The sequence below is a fragment of the Mustela nigripes genome, chromosome 8, assembly GCF_022355385.1.
Source record: "Mustela nigripes isolate SB6536 chromosome 8, MUSNIG.SB6536, whole genome shotgun sequence".
Taxonomy (NCBI): domain Eukaryota; kingdom Metazoa; phylum Chordata; class Mammalia; order Carnivora; family Mustelidae; genus Mustela; species Mustela nigripes.
The window spans coordinates 30,981,405-31,003,786 of NC_081564.1; the positions used below are offsets into that span (position 1 = coordinate 30,981,405).

The following is a 22,382-nucleotide window of genomic DNA, read 5'->3' on the forward strand; positions in this document are numbered from 1 at the left end:
AATGTCAATATTGGGTAGCACCGCTAAAGTTTTTCTAACCCTTCTCATTGTTCTCTCTTTTTTTTAAATTTTATTTATTTATTTGACAGAGATTACAAGTAGGCAGAGAGGCAGTCAGAGAGAGGAGGAAGCGGACTCCGTGCTGAGCAGAGAGTCCATATGGGGCTCGATCCCAGGACCCGGGGATCATGACCTGAACCCAAGGCAGAGGCTTTAACCCATTGAGCCACCCAGGCACCTCACCCTTCTCATTTCTTAGGAAGATGACATAACAAGATAATATAAGCATATGGTTTACCAACAATGAGTTATCTTGGTCTGAAGAGGGATGATTTACATAGCCAGCATGTTTGTGCTGTAAAAGATTATTTGTTCTTTTAGGTAATATTATTTTTTAAGTTGTGTGACATTTACTTAACAGCATGTATTCTCCGTAACTCCGAGAGAGGCTGCCTCTCCTTTTGCTATAGTGGCTTATTTGGCACAAAACCTTCAGGCATACACGAGCTGTCATTAAGTCTGGTTTATACTCTCCGAGGGAGCTGAGAAATTTGTTTCAAAATTGGACACAGGTCTCCAAACTGACCTAGATGACGTGTAAAATAAAACGAAAATACTGCATTTAAAAAAACTAAGACTAAAGAGAAAAAGAGAAATGGGACAGCAAGAAGAAAAGTCTTCCCAAGGGACTTTCTTGGTCCGCTCCATTTCTGAGAGACTCACGGTACTGTACCTCCTCCCCAGGGCCAGTCCACTCAAGTGCAAGGAGCCGACCGCCTAGAGCCCCACTTCCCCCAACTGCAGCCTCCGGGTGGTCCCCTTGGCCCCGCCCTCTCTCCACCTGGGCGCCCTCTGGAGCACGCCTCCTCCAAACGTCCCGCCCCGCCGCCGTCCGACTTCAGGCGCCGCGAGTCGGCGCGCTGACGTCCGACGCTCCAGGTACTTTCCCCGCGGCCGGCCGGGCCGGCGTGGGGGCGGGGCAGGGCGCGGAGCGCGCATGCGCCGCAGCGCCAGCGCTCTCCCCGGATCGTGCGGGGCCTGAGCCTCTCCGCCGGCGCAGGCTCCGCTCGCGCCAGCTCGCTCCCGCCGCCATGTCTGCCACCGTCGAGCGGGAGTTTGAGGAGTTGGATGCTCAGAATCGCTGGCAGCAGCTGTATTTGGTGAGTCGCGGGCTCGCGCAGTAGCCACAGTCCTCACCGAGGACCCGGGCTCGCGCCCGCCGGCTCCCTCCCGCCTCCCCCGCCTCCTGCTCGGGGCGGAAGTGGCGGCGCGCGGGCCGCGTCAGGGGCGCGCCTGCGCCGACCGGGTCTCTGGGCCCTTCTGAAAAGACTTTGGGCGGGCGGGAGTGCTCTTCAGGAGCGCAAGCGCAGAGTTAGTTCGGGAAGGCGGCTCCACAGCGGCGCCTGGTGGCGGGCGAGGACGTACTCCGCCACCCGGGGGGGGACCTGGGAGGTCGGGCGGGGGGTGGGTTCCCGGGAGACCCGCGGGCGGTCGGAGAGTCCGCGGGGGGCCGAGAGAAGGGAAGTGAGGCCTCGGGGGACGCGGGCGGGCGGCGGGGAGCCGGCTGCAGGCTTGTGGGAGTTCGCAAGCCCTGGTGGCTGACTCTGCCCGCGGATACCTTTTTCGCTGGCCAGGTGTTCTGTGGCTGAGCGGAGGCCGGCCGCGGCACCCATTTCCGACGGCGCAGCTGGCTCTGGCCTCGGTGTTCTGGGTGGCTGCGGGGCCTCTCGAAATGGCAGTGCCTAAACCGTGGGGACGGCGGAAGCTCCCGGCGAATCAGCAGTCTGAATGTTTTCAGAGAGCCCAGTGTCTCAGCGCGTGGGTCGTCCTCCACACACAGCTTCCAGGAACGAGAACATCTGGCTTTGGTTGTGTTAGTTAAAAGAAAGAAAACGGGTGTTCTCTTTTAAATCTTCTTTACCGAGGAATACTTTACAGTAAGAGACACAGATTTTGTGTGCGGAGTTAAGCGAGTTTTCTAAATGTGTGCACCTGTGTAAGGCACCAACCAGGTCAGAATAATGAACCTTTTCATTACCCCGAAGGTGCCGTCATGCCCCTTCTTCCATCCCATAGACCAGACCACCGCCGTTCTGGTTTCTTACTGCTGTACAATAATCTTGCCTTTTCTCGAACTCCGTATGAGTGGAATCATGAGTGTAGTTGGATTCTTTTGTGACTAGTTTCTTCACATCAGCTAGAGAACCTTTGAATTCATACAGAACTGTATCTCTTTGAAAATGATTTAGTTGTCTGTACTGTACTGCTTCATTATTAGCATGTTATTCCCAAGATTAAATTGAGTGGTTGGTGAGTTAAATGTTGCTTCGGCTGTTCGGTTCACTCTGCAGAAAAAGGAAAAAAAAAAGGTTTTCCTGTAAATCTGGATGATTCTGGGTTTCTCCCCATTTAAATTCATTTAGTTAAAGGACGGTAAAAATTGCTTCTTTGTCATTACGATCAGAATGTAACTTTTTTTCTTGAACACATTAGCAGGAAGTGTAATAAATACCCTGGTTCACTTGAGTACAGAGTATATTAGAACAGAGTACTAACTTTTGAGAACGCTGGTAATGGCTTTACTAATTATAGAAAATTTTTAATGCAAATTCTGGTAGGAATCTTTGTGTTAGAGCCTGCCAGCTGTGTGACTTCTCCTGTTACATTTGTTTAAATAGAAGCTACTGTCTCCAAGTTGCTACTGATAAATCAAAATCCAGATTTGAGAAGAAAAAGGTGAATGTTACAGCTTAATTCAGCTTAATATTTTGGTTAAGCAGTTTGATTTTGGGGTGGTAGGGATAGCATTAATATATTTGAAAACTTAATGAAAACTGTAATTCCCTCTCACCACAAAAATGGACTTTCTTATATCCACTGAAAATTTCACATTAAATTTCAAGGAATTCAGGAAACACTTCCATGAACTGGTGCCCAGGAATCCTTTAGTGGTTTAGTCAATGCTTTTATTATTTTTTTTCATAACAGAAGAAGGAGAGCATTCGTTTGGTCAGTAGAAATCATGCAAAACATACTGGTGTTCTGATAAAAGTGGGTCCCAAACCAAAAAAGTTAGTAATGGAAAGCAAGTGTTGAAAAAGGTTTTCCTTTGACTCTAGGATGTACATTCAGCTTTACTACAAATATGTACTGAGCACCAGTGGTGTACCAGTCCTGCTCTGGGCCATTGAGATTCTGCAGAGAATGAAGCAAAGTTTCTTCTCTTGGGGAGCTCACAATTCTAGGATTTGTTCTTTTGATGGCTTCACAATTCCCTATTTTCGTTCATCCACTCCTAACACATCTATTATGTATCAGTGTTAGACTGAGTTCCAGCTCTCAAGGATCTATCCCACTGGGAGTAGTAAATGGTAAGAAGATGAAAACATAAAAGTAAGAAATGCAAAAGCTAGTTTTAAGCATGGGGTGTTGTCTAATCACCCAAAGGGGTGCACCTGGAAATTCTGGTAGTGATTCTGCAGGAGGTGTGGCCTTAACTAAGTCTTGAAGGACAAGTTGGCTAGGTGAAGAGAATAAGGGAAGAAGAATTAGTGTTCCAGAGAAGGAAGGAATGTGTGCAGAGGTACAGAGCGTAGAACACCAAGAGGACTACCAAGAAATTAGCCTCGTGAGGAGTATGGAATGAAGTTGAAGTGCTGGAGGGATAAGGCTGGAGAGTAAGACAGAGGCTATTGGGTGCCTGTAGATCAGACTATGGAGTTGGAGCTAATTGATAGGACTCATTGAGGAATTTTAAGCCTGGAAGTACCATGCAAGATCATACTATATATTTTTTAAAATTTTTATTATTTTTTAAAGGTTTTTTTTTTTAATTTTTTATTTTTGATAAACATATATTTTTATCCCCAGGGGTACAGGTCTGTGAATCAACAGGTTTACACACTTCACAGCACTCACCAAATCACATACCCTCCCCAATGTCCATAATCCCACCCCCTTCTCCCAAGCAGAGAAAGACAACTATCATATTTTTTAAAGGTTTTAATTATTTTTTTTCAGCGTGCGAGTGAGCGAGAGCACAAGCAGGGGGAGCATCAGGCAGTGGGAGAAGCAGGCTTCCCTCTGGGCAAGGAGTCCGGTGTGGGACTCAGTCCCAGGACCCTGGGATCATGACCTGAGCCAAAGGCAGATGCTTAACCGACTGAGCCACCCAGGCATCCTTTTACTATATTTTCTTTTTAGTAAGATTGTTCTATTGGTGCGAATGATGGGGCTCTCTGTAGGCAGGTAGTACAGGGAAATATTCTGTTGGAATAAACCAGAAGAGAAGTGTTGACCTCCTGAACTAAGGCAGTGGCAGGAGGAATGAAGGGGAGATACTGATTTGAAGTGGTAAGGGGATAAGATGTTTGAAACTGTTTAATTCAGTTTGAGATGCCTGTAAGACATCAAAATGGAAATAGTTTAATATATAAATACAGACTTCAGGGAGGTCTGAGCTGTAAATAGGATTTTGGAAATCATGAGCACATAGGTGGTATTTGTGGATGAGGTCATCTAGGGAAAATATGGAGGGTTTGGAAATGCTGAAGGCCAACAACAATTAAGGGTGTAGGTAAAGAAAGAAGCTTGCAAAAAAGACTAGAGAGCAATAATCATGGAAGTGGGAGAATATTGATGGTAGGTGTGAAAGGAGTTGATGGTGAGGAGGGCCACATGCAGCAGATGGAAAATAAAGTCAAAACTGAAAGGGCCCATTGACTTAAGGAGTGGATGATCACACCTTTATTTTTTATTATTTGGTGTTGTTTTGTTTTGTGTGAGTGTGTTTTTGTTTTGCTTTGTTTTTAGAGGTGGGAGAAAGAGAGGGTGGGAGGGAGAGGGGGATAGAGAGAGAATCTTAAGCAGGCTCCATGCCTACCCTGTGTGAGCCCAATGTGTGAGGCTTGATCTCACAACCCTGAAATCTTGACCTGAACCGAAACCAAGAGTTGATGCCTAGCCCACCTGAGCTACCCAGGTGCCTTCAGATACCTTTAAAGATAATAATTTCAGTGGAGTACGAAAGTCAGATGCTGAGCATGGAGAAGAGAAGGTGGGAAGAAGTATAACCATGTAAATGGAGACCATTCTTTCAAGAAGCCTAACCTGACTGATGGAGTGGGGTAGGTAGCTTAAGTGACGTACAGTTACGTCCCTTCTTACCGAAAACCTTCAGTGGTTTTTTTCACTGCTCATAATTCAGATCCTTTTGTGGCTCACAAGACCACATGGTTTTTCTTCCCATATGACTTAATTCCCTCTTCCGTTGGGCTCTATTCCTTGAAATGTATGTGTCTGTTCTCCCTGAGGGCCTTCATAATTGTAGCTCTCCTGCTTTAGCACAACTTCTCCCCCTATTTTCCCCATTAACTACCTCCTACTCATCCCTGAAGTCTCACTTCCTTAGTGAAGGGCCTTCCTGCCCCTCCCCTGCAGGATATGATCCCCTGTTACATACTCCATAGTGTTCCACGACTTCCCCTTTCATAGCATTGCGTTGGTTATAATGTGCAGCAGATTATTTAGAGAACACAAATTTGCATTAAGCAAACCACTGTTATTTGAGTAGGGAAAAAATGCTTAAGTGAGCTCTCTGCTTTGTCTGTCACAAGACTGGGTGATATTTGTGTGAATTTTTTTGGCCGCGCTAATTGGATTAGGAAAAGAAAGGCTTTGCTCTTGGGCAAAAACTAGATACAACTAGAAGTTGGACTTGCTTAGTGGTGTGAGAACTTTTGCTTTACTTTTCATTGAAAGTCTTGCAGGAAATGAAAAATGAATTGATTATTTACTCCGTTTTACCCAGTTTTGAACAGTTGCTTTTATAACATAGCTTTTGGTAATAGGAGGTTTCTTAGGAATGAGTTACAGGGTCAGAGCAGAACAGACTATGAATTTCTCTTCTGCATTGTCTCATTAGAACTTCATGCAGGCAGTGGCAGTGCCTTGCACAACATCAGGCACTTAGTAGGTGCATGATAAATCTTTGTTGAATAATGACTTCTTACCAGAGAAGCCTGACTTGATGTGTCTTGGGAGAGGGGGAGGATAAGTAAGCCTAAAGAGAGAGGTTAGAAGTTGAGAAATAGAAGGGATTACTGTTGGTGCCAGAAACCTTGAAAAGCAGGTGCTGATGGGAGCAAGAGCACATAGATGGAAGAACTGGCCTCGAAAGGACACAAATGGCAGAAGTGAGATTGCTGGAAAAGTCTAATTTGGTTTGACTGACAAACTAATGAAACATTAATGTAGTCTCAGGTTAACTGCTTTTTGAGAAATGGTCATGATTGCTTTCTTTTTTGTCTGTAGTCACTGTGATTGCTGTCTGAATCAGGCCGGGGCATGAGAAGGGCAGAGAAAGAATGAAGTTTTACGAGCTTTCAGGGAAGGGAGTGAAACTGTAGGGAAATGGCAAAAAAAAAAAAAAAAAAAGAAGAAGAAGAAGAAGAAAAGAAAAAATCATCTAAGCCATGGAGTAATGTTTCTAGTAAATGGTGGCTCAGAAAGAATTTGGTTGACTAATCAGAGTTTAGGAACTGTGAAATTCTTAACTGGTCCTTATTCTTTATTAGAAATTAGTAGTTCAGATAACTGCCAGAGTTAAGAGTCATTTGTGAGTCAGCCAAGTTTTAGAAGTAGAGTATCAAGGGAAGTCTATTTTTCTAATATTTATAGTGGGTAGCCATAGGATAAACCAAAGCTTTCTTTTTTTTCTTTCTTTCTTTTTTTTTTTTTTAATTTTTAAAATTTATTTGACAGAGATCACAAGCAGGCAGAGGCAGGTGGGGGGTGGGGGGAGAGCAGGCTCCCTGCCGAGCAGAGAGCCCATTCGGGGCTTGATCCCGGGGCTTGATCCCGGGACCCTGAGATCATGACCTGAGCCGAAGGCAGAGGCTTAACCCACTGTGTCACCCAGGCGCCCCAAAGCAAAGCTCTCTTGTACTAAAACACTTCCTTTGCAGTGTGTATTACACGTTGTCTACAATTGTTTAATGTTAGGATTAGGGGTTTCACATGGTTGCATGTGCTCTTCTCTATAGACTCCTTAAATTTCCTTGAAAATAGCCTGCTTTCTCATATTTGGAGTCTTTACATATGTTGGGTATTTTCTATGCCTTATATATCTAGGAAACCTCTTTAAGACTAGCCTCTGGTCTCCTTAGGCAAAGTTATGTGATTCCTGAACCTCTATATTCTTTTATTGGAGTATGAATCACATAGTGTTAGAACTGTCTACTTGTGTGTCAGGCTCTTTGGAGGGGTGCTTTGTTTTGTTTCCCCACCATTTGCCTGTAGTTCTGAGACATTCACTAAACAAAAGAATCACACTCCCCTTTTAAAATGTTGGCCCCTTGCGGCTCCTGCCTGGCTCAGTTGGTGGAGCATGCACTTCTTCTTTTTTTCTTTTTTTAAAGATTTTATTTCTTTATTTATTTGACAGAGAGAGAGAGAGAGAGATCGATCACAAGTAGGCAGAGAGGCAGGTAGAGAAGGGGAAGCAGGCTCCCTGTTGAGCAGAGAGGCCAATGTGGAGCTCCATCCCAGGACCCTGAGGTCATGACCTGAGCCGAAGGCAGAGGGTTCACCCACTGAGCCACCCAGGCGCCCTGAGCATGTACCTCTTGATCTCAGGGTTGTGAGTTCAAGCCCTGCATTGGGTGTAGAGATTACTTAAAAATCTTAAAAATAGATAAATAACATGTTAGCACCTTGATGTATTCCAGCCCCCTCATTCATAGCTGAGGAGATGCCTGTCCAGCATGAGGTTGGGACTTCTATACAGTTGCCACCATACCCAACAGTGACACAGATCGGACCCAAATTTAGTCCTTAGGATTTTCATTTCTGTGTTATCCCAATTTGCCATTGTGACTACTTACATTGCTTTCTCCTTAAGATCTACTTGAGATTAATGCCACTGATTGTATCATTTAAATTTTTCGTAGCAAGAAGAGAACAGAATGTGTTTTAATAGGTCGGGTCATTTTGGGACTGGAGGCCTTTAAAATAGTATCTGGGATCTGTGGGTTAGACTGGACAGTGATTTCCAAGTCCCCTGAAACTGTCTGCTAAATTGTGTGTATGTGTGAGTGTGTTTCAGTATTTTGTTTCTAGGTGATTCAATAGCTTTTGTTCTGCTATGGATCTCTGTGACTCCTTCATAGGTAAGGGCCGCTGCTTTAAGGGAAAGCAGCCTTGGGAACGGTGACCCTGTAGAGAATATATAACTAGAAATTATAACTGTTTTGGCTCTGATGTATGTTCTATAGTTACTGATACCTGTCTGTAATTGTGGAAATCCAGTCACCTTTGTCCTAGGCTTTCTAGCTTGCCTTTTCCAATTTCTTGTTTTTGTTTGTTTGTTTGTTATTTGTAGGAGAGAGCATCTTAAGCAGGCTCTACAGGCAGTGTGGAGCCTGATGATGGGGCTCTATCTTACAATCTTGAGATCATGAACTGGTCAAAATTCAGATGCTCAACCAACTGAGCCACACAGGCACCCCTCAATTTCTTGATTTTAACTGGAATCTCCAAGAACTCAAAGCTACTCCCAGATCGCTACTATGCACATAATTCCTTGTTCCAGTTGGAGACCTGTGACAACTCTTGCAGTCTCCTGTTCTGTCGTTCTGTCTCCCTGCTTGATCACTTAGTGCTCTAAGTCACTGTTTCTTGAGGGCTGTTTGTTGGGGCTTGTTTATTTTTTTCATTTCAAAAAAAATTGATTTATTTATGAGATGAAGAGCGCAATTGGAGAGGAGCAGAGGGAGAGGGAAAGAAGCAGACTCTGTGCTGAGCACAGAACCAAGTGTGGGGCCTTGATCCCACAAATCTGACATCATGACCTGAGCCGAAGTCAAGAGCTGGCCACTCAACAGCTGAGCCACCCAGGCACCCCATAGGGGCTTGGTTAAACTAACTGGCATATTAGAACTTTTGTAATACTCTACATTATTCTGGGGAGCATGCTTAGCTGTACTGTGTCAGTCTAGCATGTAAAATTTAAAAAACATAGCAGCTGATAACTGAGGAGGAAATAGGGTTCTGCAGGATAATTTTAAAGAATGTAAATTCTGACTTTGTTGTTCTGAGTTGAATACGCAGATGTTGTAATTAATGATGTTCTAGCTTGCCTGGCTACTATCTGAAATAGTTGTTGAAAATGAATGTGATGCTATTTTAAATGTATTTAATGTAGTGCTAATTTAATGTTCTGTTTATGGTATAGTAGTAGTAATGTTCAGGCAGTTGTTTTGGCTTAATGGTAAATCCTTAATTTTTAGATTTAAAACATAGGGGTGCCTGGGTGGCTTGGTCAGTTAACATCTGCCTTAGGCTCAGGTCATGATCCTGGGGTCCTGGGATTGAGCCGTATGTGGGGCTCTCTGCTCAGCAGAGTCTACTTCTTGTGCTTCTGCCTTCCCATCCCCACGCCCCGTCTCCTGTCAAATAAATAAATAAATAAACCCTTAAAGATCTTAAAACATCTTTAAACACCTTTAAAATGAAACCTATGAATGAGACGAATGCCTACATACATAAAATCCTCTAAATTTTAGCATGCGATTTCAAACTGTTGGGGTTGATGACCTCTGGGAAAGAAGTCCTGGTCGAGAAACTGATTTCTGATTAGACACTTTATCTGTGAATTTCTGGTACTTTTTCAGTGCGGTATTTTCATGGTTTTTTGGTTTTTTTTTTTAAGATTTTATTTATTTGACAGAGATCACAAGTGGGCAGAGAGGCAGAGAGAGAGAGAGAGAGAGAGAGAGAGAGGAGGAAGCAGGCTCCCTGCTGAGCAGAGAGCCTGATGCAGGGCTCCATCCCAGGACCCTGGGATCATGACCTGAACTGAAGACAGAAGCTTAGCATATTGAGCCATCCAGGTGCCCCTTCATGTTTGTTTTAATGCACTCTTCTTACTCCTTTTGCAACCAGTATGTCTGATTTAATATGCTCTTCCTCTGTCAATTTAATTTGGTTTCTTTCTTTTTTTTTTTTTTTTTAAAGATTTTATTTATTTTTTTGACAGAGAGAAATCACAAGTAGATGGAGAGGCAGGCAGAGAGAGAGAGGGAAGCAGGCTCTCCGCTGAGCACAGAGCCCGATGCGGGACTCGATCCCAGGACTCCGAGATCATGACCTGAGCCGAAGGCAGCGGCTTAACCCACTGAGCCACCCAGGCACCCCTAATTTGGTTTATTTCACTGAGCATTTATAATTCTGTTTCAGACTGCTTTCATTCCTTTGAAGAAAATCTCATACCGAATTATTTTATTCTTTCACTGTATTTGAACAGTTTTATACTCTGAAAGCTGTCAGTTCCTCTTTGCAGTTTCTAGTTGACCCTGGAACAATACAGGGTTAGGGGTGTCCACATATAAGTTTTAACTCCCTAAAACTTAGTTATTATTAGCCCACTGTTGACTGGAAGCCTTACCAAAGACATAGTTAAGATATTTTTTATGTTGTGTGTATTTTATAGTGTATTTTTATAACAAAGTGAGCTAGGGAAAAGAAAATGTTATTAAAATCATAAGGAAAAGGAGGCATCTGGGTGGTTCAGTCGTTAAGCGTCTGCCTTTGGCTCAGGTCATGATCCCAAGGTCCTGGGATCGAGCCCCACATCGGACTCCCTGCTTCTTGAGAAGCCTGCTTCTTCCTCTCCCCCTGCTGTGTTCCCTCTCTCACTGTGTCTCTCTTTGTCAAATAAATAAAATCTGAAAAAAAAAATCATAAGGAAGAAAAAATACCATTTTGTTCGAGGGTCACCTATTTAATCGTACTTCCAGAAATTCTTTAGATGGGTTGGCTTCCAGAGTGTGACCACTCTGTTCCTAGTCAAGGGCTGGTATGCTGGGGTCTCCTGAGAAAACTGAAGTCCCGTCATGACAGTGAGACCTGCTTCTGCATGATTTATGTTTTAATCATTGCCTGCTTCCCTTTCTCCCTCCATCGCACTCCTACAAAACAAATACTAGCACAATGTTCTACACCTTGCTTTTTTTTTCACTTAATCTGTTATTGGAAATCCTTCCATTTAGCTGTGCTCATTTTAACATTTTAATAGTATTCACTATTTAACCATTGATCTATGGGCTTGTAGATTATTTCTAGTCGTCAGCTATTTAAAAACAATGTTGCAATGAATAACCTTACAAAGAAGTTTTATCAATGTACACTTCCATCATTGGTGTAAGAAAGTGCTTGTTTCCTTATACTCTTTGACCTCTACCCAGTTACATCATCTAACTTTCTGATCTTTATCTGAGAGGTGAAAAATAGTCTTACTGTAGTTATAATTTGCAGTTTTGTTGTAATGAGTGCCATTGAACAGCTTCTCTTTTGAAAAAGCCAATTGTATTTCCTTTCTCTTTTTAATACATAGGAGTTCTTTACACATTAATGAAGTTAAGTCTTTGTCATATATTGCAAATATTTTTTCAATTTATTACTTTTTGGCCATGTTTGTGGTATTTTTTATGTAGAAAATTTAAATTTTTATGAAATCCGATTTATCAGCTTTTTCTAGATTTTTGCACCATGGATTAGAAAGACCTTGTCTAGTCTATGATTACAAAAAATTTTCTTCTACAATTTTATGGTTTCTTTTTTTTTTTTTTTAATGTTTAAATGATTCTTCAACCAGGACTTTATTCTGATAAAAGGGATGAGGTAGACATCCAATTTATTTTTTTGTATAAAATATATATAACAAAATATTCCATTTTAGCCATTTGTAAGTATACAATTCAATGTCATTGATTCCATTTATAATGTTGTGCAACCATCACCACCGTTTCCAAAACCCTTTCAGCACCCCAAATAGAAACTCTGTACCCATTAAGCAATAACTCCTTATTTCCCCCTTCCCCTGGTGACTTCTGCTCTACTTTCTATCTGTGAATTTGTCTCTTCTAGATACCTCATACAAGTGGAATCATATGTTGGTCCCTTTGTATCTGGTTTATTTCACTTAGCATAAGGTTGTCAAGGTTGAGCAATGTTTTTGTAGCCTGTTACCAACTTCATTCCTTTTTATGGCTGACTAATTTTTTTTGTACGTATATACCACATTTTGTTTCTCCATTCATCTGTTAATGGACACTTAGGTTGTGTTCACTGTTGGACTGCTGTGAATAATTCTGCTATGAACATTGCTGTGCATATAGGCATTGGAATCCTTGTTTTTTAATTCTTTTGGATTTGGACCTGGAAGTGGAGTTGCTGGATAATATGGTAATTCTGTGTTTAGCTAAATGGTTTCTTTGGTGGCTGCAACGGTTTATGTTCCCACTAGCAGTGTTTGAGGATTCTAATTTCTTTATATTCTCACAAACACTTGTTATTTTCCATTTTTAAAATTATAGTCTTGCTAGTAGGTATGAAGTGGTTTATATTTGCATTTCTGTAATGACTAAGGATGTCAAGTATCTTTTTCCTGTATTTATTGACTAACTGTGTATCTTAGGAGAAATGTCTGTTCAGTTCCTTCGCCTGTTTTTTTCCTAAGACAACTTTTTTTTAAACCCTTTTTTAAAAAAAAAATTTATTTATTTATTTGAGAGAGATGGAGAGCACAGAGGGAGAGTAGGAGGAGAAGCAGACTCCCTGCTAAGCAGAGAGCCCAATATGGGACTTGATCTTGGGACCCTAAGATCATGACTTGAGCCAAAGGCAGATGCTTAACCAGCTTAGCCACCCAGACACCCAAGACTTCATTTTTTTTTTTTTTTAGAGTAGTTTTAGGTTCACAGCAAAATTGAGGGGGAGCTGCAGAAATTTCTCATGTACCTCCTGCCCCCACATATGTGGCCTTCCACATTATCAAAATCCCCCACCAGAATGGTATGCTTGTTATAATTGATGAGCCTACATTGATATAAATATCCAAAATCCCTAGTTTACATTGGGGTTCTTTTTTGTTTGTTTGTAAAGATTTTATTTATTTGACAGAGAGAGATCACAAGTAAGGCAGAGAGGCAGGCAGAGAGAGGAAGGGATGCAGCCTCCCCGCTTCACAGAGTCCCATGTGGGGCTCAATCCCAGGACCCCAGGATCATGCCCTGAGCCGAAGGCAGAGGCTTTAACCCACTGAGCCACCCAGATGCCCCTTGGGGTTCATTTTTGGTGGCATACATTCTGAGGCTTTGGGCAAATGTATCCATGTGTCCATCATTATGGCATCATATATAAAAATCCGGTGTTCTCCCTATTCATCCCTACCCCCTTCCCCAACCCCAGTAACCATTATTGATCTTTTTACTGTCTTCATAGTTTCGCCTTTTCCAAAAACGTCATATAGTTGGAATCATATAGTAAGTAGCCTTTTCAAATTGGCTTCTTTCACTTAGTAATATGCATTTAAGGTTCCTACATGTCTTCATGGCATGATAATTCATTTCTTTTGAACACTGAGTAATACTCCATTGTCTGGATGTAACACTGTTTTTCCATTCATCTACTGAAGGACATCTTGGTTGCTTCCAAGTTTAGACAGTTGTGCGCAAAGCTGCTATGTCCGGTTTTTCTGTGAGCATAAGTTTTCATCTTCTTTAGGTAAATAGCAAGGAGTGCAATTACTGGATCATATGGTAAGAGTATGTTTTGTTTTGTGAGAAACCACCAAAGTGTTTTCCAAAGTGGCTGTACCATTTTGTATTCTCACCAACAATGAATGAGAGTTATTATGCTTTATATCCTTGTCAACTTTTGGTGTTCTCAGTGTTCCAGATTTTGGCCATTCTAATAGATGTCTGTGTATTTTTACATTGTTTTTCCTTTTGTTGTTGAATTGTAGGAATTCTTTGTATGTTGTGGTTATTAATCTCTTGTCAGATACATGATAGGCAAATATTTTTTCCGAAGCTGTGTGTTTCCTTTTAATTGTGTATTGTCATTTGATGAACAGAGATTTTAATTTTGTTGAAGCCCAGTGTATTTTATTTTATTTTTTTTGTCACCTGTGCTTTTGGTGTCATAATTTAAGAAACCATTACCAAATCTAAGATGATGACTTTCAGTGCCTATGCTCTCTTCCAAGAGTTTTATTGTTTTAGCTCTTACATTTGGTCTTTGATCCATTTTAGTGAATTTTTGTATGGTGAAAGTCAGCTTCATTTTTTTTGCATGTGGATATCCAGTTTTCCCTGCATCACTTGTTGAAAGACTTTCCACATTGAATTTGCTTGCTTGTTGAAAATCAAATGACTGTAGATCTGAGAGTTTATTTTTGAACTTTGTATTCTATTCCATTGATCTCTGTGACTGTTTTTATGCCATACCACACTGGTAACATTTAACTATAGCTTTGCAGTAAGTTTTGTAATCAGGAAGTGTGAGTCCTCCAACTTTGTTACTCTTTTTCAAGATTATTTCGACTATTCAGGGTCCTGTGAAATTCCATGTAAATATTGGGATGAGATTTTCCATTTCTGCATATTTGTCACTGAAATTTTCATAGAGATGACACTGAATGAGTGTATCACTTTAGGTAGTTTTGTATTCTTAGTATTTAAATCTTCCAATTCATGAATACAGGATTTCTTTGTATTTATTTAGGTTATCCTTAATTTCATCTGTGTTTTGTAGTTTCCAGTGTACAAATCTTTCACTTTTTTGGTTAAGTTTATTCAGAACACTTCTTTTTGATTCTGTTGTAAATGGGATTGTTTTCTTAATTTCCTTCTTTGGCTTCATTGCTAGTGTATAGAAATACTGACTTTTGTATGTTGATTTTGTGTTCTGCTGCTTTGCTGAATTTATTAACAGGTTTGTTTTTTTTGTGTGGGTGGGTGGGTTCTTTAGGATTTTCTACATATAAGGTCATGTCATTTGTGAATAAAGATAGTTTTACAACTTCCATTCCAATTTGAATGCCTATTTATTTATTATAGCACAGTTACTCTGGCTAAAATTTCAGTACTCTGTTGAATAGAAGTAGTGAAAGTGTGGGATACCTGACTGGCTCATTTGGTAGAGTGTGTGATTTTTGTTCTTGAGGTTGTGAGTTTCAAACTCAAACTCACCTAACCCCAGGTTAGGTGTGGAGATTACTTAAAAATAAAAATTTTAAAATAAATTAATAAAATCCTGGGGAAAAAAAAAAAAAGAAGTGGTGAAATTGGGAATCATTGTCTTGTTCCTGACCAGTTTTTTTTTTTTCCTAAATAATTGCCTGCTTTTATCATACTGTTTCCTGAATATCCCATCCCTTTTTCCTTCCTCTTCCTGCCATTTAGAGTACCATCCTTATAATTTGCAGAATTCCTTTATGTATATTGGGTGAATGAAACATGAACAAATGACTGTATAATCTCATCTCTATGCTTGTTCATCCTCATTTCTTGCATTTTCCTCTCTTGTGCACCACAAGTTCTGTGGTGCTTATACTTCTTGCAAGACATCAGTTATTCATTCTTTCTTTTGTTTATTTTTTTTTCATTTGTTTATTTTTATGTACTTTTGCATCTTAATGACTTGGCACAAGCTGTTTTGTCTACTTAGACCTGTCATTCTCTACTTGTTTATGTGGCATACTCCTAGTTTTTGTTTTTGTTTTTGTTTTTTGGTAAGTCTTCATTTTAAGTTTCTGCGCCCAGTGTGGGACACGAACTTAACAACCCAGAGATCAAGAGTTGCATGCTTCACCAGCTAAGCCGGCTGGCACCCCTCCTGGTCATCTTTTGGGTCTATTCGTGCACTGTGCTCTTTACTCCCCGAGGTGAAAGTAAATCTACTTTCCATGTTTATTTTGTATGCATCTGTGTGTGTGTGTGTTTATTTGAGGTTTTATTTATTTATTTGACAGAGTGCCCAGGCAGGGGGAGGAGGGAGGGGGGAGGGGAAGAAGCAGGCTCCCTGCTGAGCAGGGAGTCCCATGCCATGGGGACTCCATTCCAGATCCCTGGGATCATGACTTGAGCCAAAGGTAGATGCTTAATAGCTGAGCCACACAGGCATCCCTCTGTGTTTATTTTAAATGTGAACATACTTTTCTTATGGCACTTACGATAGTCTTAAGGAAAATTCTGAGGTCTGAGTATAAAAAAAGAGAAAATTGTTAGATAGAGCGGTACAAATAGCCGTAAACATCAACAACAAGAACAGTGATAGATCGATCATGAGAAATGGATATAAATTTTCAGGTTCTTAATCCCATGCAATAGAGGCTTTTTTGTTGTTCTTACTTATTATCGAAATGACCAAAATGCAGTGATAAGAGGAAAAATCTACATTATTATTTGTCACCAGAGAAGGGTCTTATCCATATACTTGAGACTTAGAGGGTTTTTTGTTTTGTTTTTTCAGTTTTCTTGGGAAATGACTGATATACATATATACATCACTGTTTACATTTAAGGCGTGTACAGCATGGTGGTTTGATTTATATGTATTGTAAAATGATTACCACATAGGTTCTGCTAACATCCATCTTCTCATATAAATAAAATACAAGGAAAAGACAGGAAGGAAAACAGTTTTCTCCTTGTGAGGAGAACTTTTAGGATTTAATCTCAGTAACTTTCCTCTGCATCACATAGTAGTGTTAAGCTCTAGTCATCCTGTTGTACATTTCCTCTGCAATACTTATTTTACTTATAACTGGAAGTTTGTATCTTGACCAGTTTCCTCCAATTCCAAGAATTAGGGGATTTTGATATAAAACAGTGTGAGCATCTACAAAAGCTTGGGTGAAAGTTGATGCCTGCACTCTCTGTGAAGATGAGCAAACAAATGTTAAACATATGGAAAGTTCAATACCTGATGAAAGTGAGACTAGTTGGATCATTTAGAGCATGTGGAATAGTATATGAAATAGGGGAAACTGGAATTCAGATTCCCAAAACTAGAGCAAGTTATAAAAATAAACCGAGAACAGGAAGGAGTTCTTAAACTTATAAAACATAATTGTTGAAAAAAACTTAAGGTTCACTAGCAAAATAATGCAGAATACCAAGTTAGCATGAGAAAAATCTGAATTCAGGAAAGAGATATTTAAAGAGAAAATTATGAGAACACATAAAAGTCTCAAATCTCTGTGTTAGGTGGTTCTGAAAGAGAACAGAGGACCCGGAGGGGGACCAAAGACATAAATGGAAGAGTGTTTCTGAGCTGAAGAAAGCCTTGAATTTCAAGATTAAAGGGGACCACAAAGTCTTCATCAAGAATATATTAAAAAAGCGGGCGCCTGGGTGGCTCAGTGGGTTAAGCCGCTGCCTTCGGCTCAGGTCATGATCTCAGGGTCCTGGGATCGAGTCCCGCATTGGGCTCTCTGCTCAGCAGGGAGCCTGCTTCCCTCTCTCTCTCTCTGCCTGCCTCTCTGCCTACTTGTGATCTCTGTCTGTCAAATAAACAAATAAAACCTTTAAAAAAAAAAGAATATATTAAAAAAGCATAAAAACCTAGGTGTGTCTTAATGAATTTTCCAAGTAACAGGATAGAAGACAAAACCCTGTAACGTAGAAAAACAAGTTATGTGGAGAGAAGAACCTGTCAGTTTTGCATCAGACTTATGCACTCTGACAGTGTATGCCAGAAGATAATGGAGAAATTTCACCCAAGAGCTGAGAGAAATGAAATAGGTATAGAACGCAGATTTGGGCAGTGAAGCCAGGTAAACTCTAGAGTTAACGTTAAGTAATTGTAAATACTGTTGTAAACCTTACTGCAAGTGGTAAGAAATTAATTTTGAAATAATTGAAAGTGTAAAAAATATGGATCCGAAGTTCTAGATTATTTCAAGAAAATATGGGGGATTGGGCTGTAGGAAGAAGGAAGTGAAATATGATAATTGTACTGTAGATTTTTATCAGTAGGGATTTTTTTTTAAAGATTTTATTTATTTATTTGGGAGAGGGAGAAGCAGGCTCCCTGCTCTTGGGGCTTCATCCCAGGACCCTGAGATCATGATCCGAGCTGAATGCAGACACTTAACCGACTGAATCACCCAGGCACTCCTACCAGTAGGGATTTATTGATAGATGCTTTCACATTAGTAGAAAAATACAAGTTCAAACATGGCTTTTACAAAATTTTAAGACTGATTCCCAGTAGAATAGGAGTGGTACTTTTACTTCTAAATTACTAGAGGGAAAGAGGAACAAAGAAAACTTGATTAATACAGAAAACAACGGGAAATAGGAAATAAAGAAGCATAACATATAGAAAACAACAGCCGTTGCGAATCATTTTTGGGTAAAAGAAGAAATCAATATGCCATTAAAGACTCTAGAAAATAATGAGATGACACTCTTCTAAGCTTAATAGGATTTGAAAAGTCTCTAAAGCAAGAAGGAAAGAAGGATATTAGTGGGCTAAGCAAGCATTTCATTCAAGCTAAAAAAACAAAGTAAAATAAAGCTTTAGAGGGTCAGATTGAATACAAAGGAAAGATAAAAATAGATGAGTAAGCATCTTCCCTTCCCCTTCCAAATAGGCAGTTTAATTTTACTTATGATTATAATCCTAAAATTCTAATGATATTATGAGGTATTATCTAGAGATACAGTTAGAACACCATTCCCAAATTTATTTTGGGACTGTAAAGATGGTCAGTATGAGGGAATGTAATACTATGAAATCCATCCTTACTGATTAAGGGAGAAAAAAAGTGTAGTCCTATTGAGATCAGTTAAAAATAATTTTTTTTTAAATGCTTAAGAATAAACTTAAGAAATGTGTTGGGTTTGGGGTACCTGGGTGGCTTAGTCAGTTAGTTATCTGACTCTTGATTTCTGCTCAGGTCGTGATCTCAGGGCCATGGGATTGAGCCCCATGAAGGCGGCTCCATGCTTAGTGTGGAGTCTGCTTGAGATTCTCTCTCTCCCACTCCCCCTTCTCACTTGTGTGTGCAAACACACATTCTCCCTCTCTCTCTCTAAAATAAATAAATTTTTAAAAATAAAGATTTGAAGCAGATAGTCAAAAGTGGCAATAAGTGTTTAATCTCACTGATGGTAAAATGGATGTGATAATATATATATATATTTCTACTTGAAATATTTCACAGTGAAAATAAATTTTTATTGCATAAATCCGTACTCTTCCCTAGATGTTCAGCCTCTCCCCAAAATTTACTAATTTCTCATCCTCTTAGAATTATTCACTGTATTCTAGGCATATTTATGTTTGAGTGGATTGTTCCCTCCCCACCATGAGTGCAGTATTGTTTTGTACTTTTTTCACTATGCAGTGAAATTGTTCATTTCATTGTTTCCTTGAAATTTTTTCATATCACTATATGTAGCACTTGTCCTTTTTCCTTGTTTCCTTTTCCGTTATAAATTATAAGGCATTGGTGCCTTATAATTTATCTCACCAGTTCACTCCTGAAGATCATTTAACATTTTTGCTAATTTTTCACTCTTATGTACAGTGAACATCCTTGTCCATAAATCTTTGCACACAGGTGGGTGGCTATGTGATATAAATTCCTTGAGGATAAAATTGGTGGGTCTGGGACGCCTGGGTGGCTCAGTTGGTTAAGCAGCTGCCTTCGGCTCAGGTCATGATCCCAGCGTCCTGGGATCGAGTCCCACATCGGGCTCCTTGCTCAGCGGGGAGTCTGCTTCTCCCTCTGCCTCTGCCTGCCACTCTGTCTGCCTGTGCTCGCTCTCCCCCCCCCCCGATAAATAAATAAAATCTTAAAAAAAAAAATCGGTGGGTCAAATGTATGATCTTATGATCATTCCCAAACATTGTATCTGTTTACATTCAGCAATAATGTATGAGAATACTATCATCTGCCTCGTATTACCAGAATTTTTTATTCTTGCCAGTTTGTTTTCTCTACATTTGATACAGAAAAGCTATTAACAGACAGCTGTTATAGTATGTTTTTATTTTGTAATTTTTAATTTTAAAAAAAAAATATTTTTATTTATTAAGAGAGCGCACGCACCAGCAAGAGAGAACACAAGTTGGGGGTAGGGGGTAGAGGGCGAAGCAGGCTCCCTGCTGAGCAGGGAACCTAATGTAGGGCTCAGTCCCAGTACTTTGTGATTGTGACCTGGGCCAAAGGCAGGCACTTAACCAACTGAGCCACTCAGTTTTAGTATTATTTTAAATTAATATTTTTCTTTTATGTCAGTTACTAATTTGCAATATAAAATTACTTTGTAGGGGCGCTTGGGTGGCTGAGAAGGTTTGATGACTGCCTTTGGCTTAGGTCATGATCTCCAGATTTTGGGATCAAGCTCCATGTCAGGCTCCCAGCTCAGCAAGGAGTCTGATTCTCCCTCTCCCTCTATGCTTCCCTTGCTTTTGCTCTCTTTGTCTCTGTATCTCTCTCAAATGAATAAATAAAATCTTTTTAAAAAATTACTTTGTAGTGTTTCAACTCTATAAAGTGTATGAAGTTATCAAATAAATATAAGCCTAGACCTGAATGTATTTAATTTTACATGTAAAACTTATTACTTAACATATAAAAGCTTAATATAATTAACGTGTTGGAATAGTTGACACTTTTACATCTTTTCAGCAAATTACATTTGTTATATGCTTTCTTGGAAAAGTTTTTGAAACTGAAAGGTAATATTTCTGTCCAAATTAATATATGAGGCTGTATAACTTTGATACTGGAACTGAATTAAGTCATATGAAAATAGAAAATTAGGGGTCAGTTTAACTTAAAAACATAGATGTGTACATCTTAAATAAAACAGTGGTGGTACTTCTAGACAATGGGATATTATTCAGCACTAAAAAGAAATGAGCTATCAAGCCATGAAAGGACATGGAGGAACTTTAAAGGCATATTACTAAGTGAAAATGTGTAAATTGTAATTCAACACCTACCTGAGTAAAGGAGAACAGCTATATGATCACTTCCATAAATGCAGGGAAAACACTGAATACAGTTCAACACCCACCCATGATAAAAAATGTTTAGCCAACTAGAAATTAAAGAGAAGTATCTTAACTTGAAAAGGGTATCTATTGATCAGAAACACAAAGCAAATATTATGCCTAATGGTTAAACCTTAGTAGCAGTTGTTTCAAAATCAGGGGGAAAAATATATCTATATGACATTGAATAATCAATTTTAGCCAATGGGATTAGATAAGAAAAAGAAATAAGAAATTTAAAAAAATACAGGGAAGAGACAGAATTACAACTGTTTGGTAATACTGAGAAATCCACAGCCACTACAGAATATTAGAGTGCTCAGTAAGATTGCTGGATGAGAGAGAAGCATTAAAAAATCAGTAGCAACAATTATAGCGTGTATGTGTATGTGTTTCTATTGTGTGTTTGTGGCAGATTGCATTTTCCAAAGTGGCAATACCAACATGGGTTGTGTTCCACATGTTCTTTGCACATGCAGTGTGACCCAGTAAGAGGAGGTCTGTGTTCCTTACTCTCTGCATCTTAGAAGGCCCAGTGGGTGAAAAGACAAACGAAAGTTACCTGTTCTGGGGCTGGTGGCATACAAGAGGCCAGGAAATCCATAGTAGGAGCATTTGTCAAGAAGTGACTTGAGCTCTTGTTTTTTGGGAGGTTTTTGATCACTGCTTCAATCTCGTTACTAGATACGGATGAGGAAGATGTGGTTCATATACACTATGGAGTATTATGCCTCCACCAGAAAGGATGAATACCCAACTTTTGTATCAACATGGACAGGACTGGAAGAGATTATGCTGAGTGAAATAAGTCAAGCAGAGAGAGTCAGTGATCATATGGCTTCACTTATTTGTTGAGCATAACAAATAGCATGGAGGACAAGGGGAGATGGAGAGGAGAAGGGAGTTGGGGTAAATTGGAAGGGGAGGTGAATCATGAGAGACTATGGACTCTGAAAAATAATCTGAGGGTTTTCAAGGGGCGGGGCGTGGGAGGTTGGGGGGGCCAGGTGGTGAGTATTAAGGAGGGCACGTATTGCATGGAGCACTGGGTGTGGTGCATAAACAATGAATTCTGTTACGCTGAAAAGAAATTTAAAAAAATAAAGAAGGATTAAAAAATTATAAAAAATACATAGGGTTTTCAATCAAAATTAATTATTTAGGAATACATTTATTAAACTAAACATCTATAAATAGAAAAAAAAGTGACTTGAGTAATTTATTGATGCTTACTTTATAAAATCATGTGGCCCCTCACTTTTAAAATGCTTTTTCTCACATGTGATAGTGTGAAAACAAATCAAATTAATTTTTGCTGTTGATGCACATTTTTGGGGGTGTTTCTGGTTTAGTCTGCATTCTCAGAATAATGTGTTCTCTTTAAAATCATGTGGCCCCTCACTTTTAAAATGCTTTTTCTCACATGTGATAGTGTGAAAACAAATCAAATTAATTTTTGCTGTTGATGCACATTTTTGGGGGTGTTTCTGGTTTAGTCTGCATTCTCAGAATAATGTGTTCTCTTT

General features: G+C 39.9%; 1 protein-coding gene across 4 annotated transcripts in view; it reads left to right on the top strand.

The window, feature by feature from the left end:
* Window positions 1–969: 969 nt before the first annotated feature.
* The window catches only part of PTPN2 (protein tyrosine phosphatase non-receptor type 2), an 86,526-nt gene continuing 65,113 nt past the window's right edge, over window positions 970–22,382 (top strand). For all 4 annotated transcript variants that reach the window (XM_059409144.1, XM_059409143.1, XM_059409145.1 and 1 more), the window contains exon 1: window positions 970–1,160. In XM_059409144.1, coding sequence (XP_059265127.1) covers window positions 1,092–1,160 — 69 coding nt within the window. In that variant the 5' untranslated portion in view covers window positions 970–1,091. The remainder of the gene's footprint in view (window positions 1,161–22,382) is intronic.